The sequence below is a fragment of the Myotis davidii genome, unplaced genomic scaffold, assembly GCF_000327345.1.
Source record: "Myotis davidii unplaced genomic scaffold, ASM32734v1 scaffold333, whole genome shotgun sequence".
In the NCBI taxonomy this organism is placed as follows: domain Eukaryota; kingdom Metazoa; phylum Chordata; class Mammalia; order Chiroptera; family Vespertilionidae; genus Myotis; species Myotis davidii.
This window is the reverse complement of record NW_006285266.1, coordinates 1,956,031-1,959,938: the sequence shown is the minus strand read 5'-3', so window position 1 is coordinate 1,959,938 and position 3,908 is coordinate 1,956,031. Positions and strand designations below refer to the sequence as shown.

General features: G+C 58.1%; 1 protein-coding gene across 1 annotated transcript in view; it reads left to right on the top strand.

Moving 5' to 3' along the window:
* LOC102774633 (kinesin-like protein KIF26B) overlaps positions 1 to 3,908 on the top strand; it is a 70,056-nt gene that overhangs the window by 22,011 nt on the left and 44,137 nt on the right. The window contains exon 7 of the mRNA XM_015558960.1: positions 3,090 to 3,273. Coding sequence (XP_015414446.1) covers positions 3,090 to 3,273 — 184 coding nt within the window. The remainder of the gene's footprint in view (positions 1 to 3,089; positions 3,274 to 3,908) is intronic.

The window sequence follows — 3,908 nt, the reverse complement described above, 5'->3', positions numbered from 1 at the left end:
GCGGCCTTCCTGGCCCGGCTCGCCGCGGGTGGGTCCTGCTGCCATCACACACGTGACCGCTGTCTGGTTAGAACCGCGATGTGGGTGCTGGGACCGTGGGAGCTAGGAGAAGCTGCCGTGCTCTGTCAGGCTGCGCTCCTGTCCAGTGCTGCTCTCCTGCTGCTCGACGGGAGATGGCACAAGGCTGGGCAGCCTGGCTCACGTCCCGGCACCATTCTCCAGGCTCCAGCAGTCGGCTCTCTTGCCTGGTCCTCCCCGATGCCTCCTTGTTCAGACAGGCGTTCAGGCGAAGGTTAGGATCCCCTTTCTCACACCCGACCGCGTTCTCCCCCTGCTTAGAGGCTTCCATTCCTCTTATGAGTCCTCCGTCCCCAAGCTCTTCGTGACTCACAAGGCCCTGCATGGATCTTCCTAGCGTCATCTCTTGCCCTCCCCTCCCGCTGCTCCTAATGAATTACCTAGGAATCGGTTCCCGCACACTTCAGTGGCCTGCTCCAGCAGTCGGCTCTCTTGCCTGGTCCTCCCTGATGCCTCCTTGTTCAGACGGGCGTTCAGGCGAAGGTTAGGATCCCCCTCCTCTCACCCAACAGCGTCCTTCCCCATGCACAGGGGCTTCCATTCCTGTTGTGAGTCCTCCATTCCCAAGCTCTCCGTGACTCACAAGGCCCTACATGGACCTTCCTAGCGTCATTTCTTACCCTCCCCTCTCGCCGCTCCTAATGAATTACCTAGGAATAGGTGCCCGCACACTTCAGTGGTCTATGAATCGCTGGGGATCCTGTTACAAATGCAGATGGTGGTCCAGCAGGTCTGGGTGGTTATGCCTCTCTCAGGAGCTTCCCAATGATGCCCACACTTACAGCAGCAGAGTTCCAAGGCACCAGCGTTGCTCCCCCTGACCCGGGGGCCTTTGCACGCTCTGTTCCTTGTGCACGGAGACGCCCCGTCCCCTCGCTCTTCATCTGTCGAACTCCTCATCCTTCAGGTCTCAGCTAGCTTGTCGCCTCTTCCAGGAAGCCCTCCCAGATGCTTCTCCTGTCACTAGAATACACGTAGCAGTTGTATTGTGATGGCCCGGTGAGTTCTCGGCAACTCCCAGAGGGCGGGCGCCATGTCTGACCAGGATTGGCTGCTCATAGATGTAACAGATGCATCCAACGCCATTTGGATGGGAACCTAATTAGGACGCAAACCATTTGGTGGGGAAACTAATGCAGTGGTTCTCAAACGTGAGTCTTCATCAGAGCCCCCAGGGGACCTGTTAACACAGACACCTGGGCTCCGCCTCCAGCTCCCCCGAGTCAGTGATCCTTGGTCACAGCTCCAAAGTGTGGGTTTCTAACGAGTTCTCGGTGCTGCTGCTGCTGGTCCAGGGCCCCACTTTGAGGACCACCCTTCTGTAGCAGAGGGCATGCTCAGATGGCACCTACCCCCCCGCTCCTGCTCCAAGAATTACCTGCACCTCAACTATGCCGTGGGGTCCACCCACCTGTGCATTAATGCAGGTCCCTGGAGGTGAAGGGGCAGGTTAGCTGCAGGTGAAGAGAGAGAGACCCACATGCTCTTTATGTTCACTCTTCTTGGTGGAAAGTCTTCGGCTTATTTTGTCAAACCAAGCACAAAACAGCGAACACGACTGAGTCTCTCTTTGAAGTTTGAGGATGTTTATGGTCTCAGATTCCAGATAGCAGCCTCACAGTTCAGAGTGATAGGGATTGCTGCCGTCGGAACAGAACGTTTTCAGAATTTGTACCGACCCTAAGACATCTCCTGCAAGTCATTCCTTTGGGAAAATCAGGAATAATGAATTTCCTTTGCTCTCCCCAGAAAGGGCGCCGTTGTTCTGTTGAGGGTTTACTGTGATTGCCAGGGCATCCCGGGCTCAGACATGTTGCCCACAATGCTGTCTTTAGCCCATTAATGAGGATGCCACGCACATGGATTGAGTGACTGCAGATAAAAATAGACGCCCCTTAAATAGCCGAGAGGAGGCACCCAAGCATCCTGGGTGTTTTCATTCGTCTTCGACACTTACGTCTTGCTTATCACCGTGCCAGGAAATGTGGTCTAGAATTGGCTTTAATTAAACGGCTGAGGAAAACGGAGAGTTGAGCTAAGCTACCCAAGTTCTTCCACTTCTCTGGGGCGCCATGCAGCAACTCACAGAAGTGGAATCACACTTCGCCGCCTGCCTGCAGCCATCTCACCTGTGAGGTCAGACGCAGGCCCCTCCGCGGGGCTCACTTATCTCACCTGTGAGGTCAGACGCAGGCCCCTCCCCGTGGTTCCCTTAGGTCAGTGGTCGGCAAACTGCGGCTTGGCAAACCGTGGCTCGCAAGCCACATGCGGCTCTTTGACCCCTTGAGTGCGGCTCTTCCACAAAATACGATGTGCGGGCACACACATACAGTGCGACTGAAACTTCATGGCCACACTCAAGGAGCCAAAGAGCCACATGTGGCACACAAGCCGCGGTTTGCCTACCACGGCCTTAGGTGAACGGACTCCCCCGCGTGTTGGTGGGCTGTCCTCTGGGGCCTCCTGCTCCCCCGAAGTGGGGATGTGCCCGCAACCAAGGCAGTGTGCCCTTGACCAGAATAAACCTGAGACCCTTCAGTCCGCAGGCCGACGCTCTATCCACTGAACCAAACCAGCTAGGGCTGCTTTAAAAAATAAATATATATAAAATTGATTTTAGAGAGGGAGAGAGAGAGAGAACCATTGATAGGCTGCCTCCTGCCCGCCCCACTGGGGACCGAGCCTGCAACCTGGGCATGTGCCCCGACCAGGAATCGAATGGTGACCTCCTGGTTCACAGGTCGACAGTTGGGCATCCGCTTGCTTTTCACACCTGCTGTTTACAGATGGGGCTTAAGTTGTAAAATGGGGAAATGCCCTCCAGTAAGTGTGCCCAGCGGGAATCATCGGCAATGAACGAATGAAGCTGAGAGCTGCACGTGCGTGTGGCCCGTGTTCTGGAAGGACCTGGGGCCGTGAGGGGCACGCAGCTTTGCTGTGCTGAGCAGACAGCCATGGGAGGGCAGGCCAGGCCGCCGGACGGGCGTCAGCTCTCGGCTTGTGTCTTCCAGCTGCAGAACCAGAGCGAGCTGCGGGCGCCCACGGCTGAGAAGGCTGCCTTCTTCCTGGACGCCGCCCTGGCTGCGCGCCGGGGCCACCGGCAGGACTGTGACGAGGACGACCTGCGCAACTCGCACATGCTCTTCACGCTGCACATCTACCAGTACCGCATGGAGAAGAGCGGGAAGGGCGGCAGTAAGTCCCTCCCCCGCGCCCCCGGGCGGTCGTGACCTGGTCCACGTGGGCGGGTCCCCCAGCCCAGCGTCCCCTGGCCCCCCACCCCGTGTGATTCACGATGGCTGTGGAGTCCGGGCTGACGCCTACCTTGACCTGGCCGAGGGGAAGGGTGCTCCTGGTGAAGATAACTTGTGTCCCTGCCATGGGCGTGGAGAGAACAGAGGTAAAAGGCCAAGCAGCTGATTCGTGGTATCGTTTTGTTCCCAAACGCTGAAGGTGCTCATCATAAAAGACCAGCGTTTGTCCGCCAGGCACCTGGCAGTGTGATTAATCGTGAGCTTGAGTCCGCTGTATGGGCCCGGAAGGAAGTAGGTTCTGCTATTTAAGTGGCCTGTGATCAGGCGATGGAATAGCCGAGTGGATTCTGGCTGCCCCCCTCTCCCCAGGCCCCGCCCCTTGTGGGGGTTCCCTGTCAGCCCCACTGTGGTCCCTGTGGCAGCTGCAGGGCCAGGACCCGCCCGGGGGGAGGCTCAGGCCCCCGGGCTGTCTGCAGCGCGCACTGACCGTGGCCGCGCTCTGGCCTGTACTGGTGCCAGCCCTCTGCCGAGTGAGTTCCTTAGAGGGACCTGGGACCAGGGCAGGGTGGCCCCCTG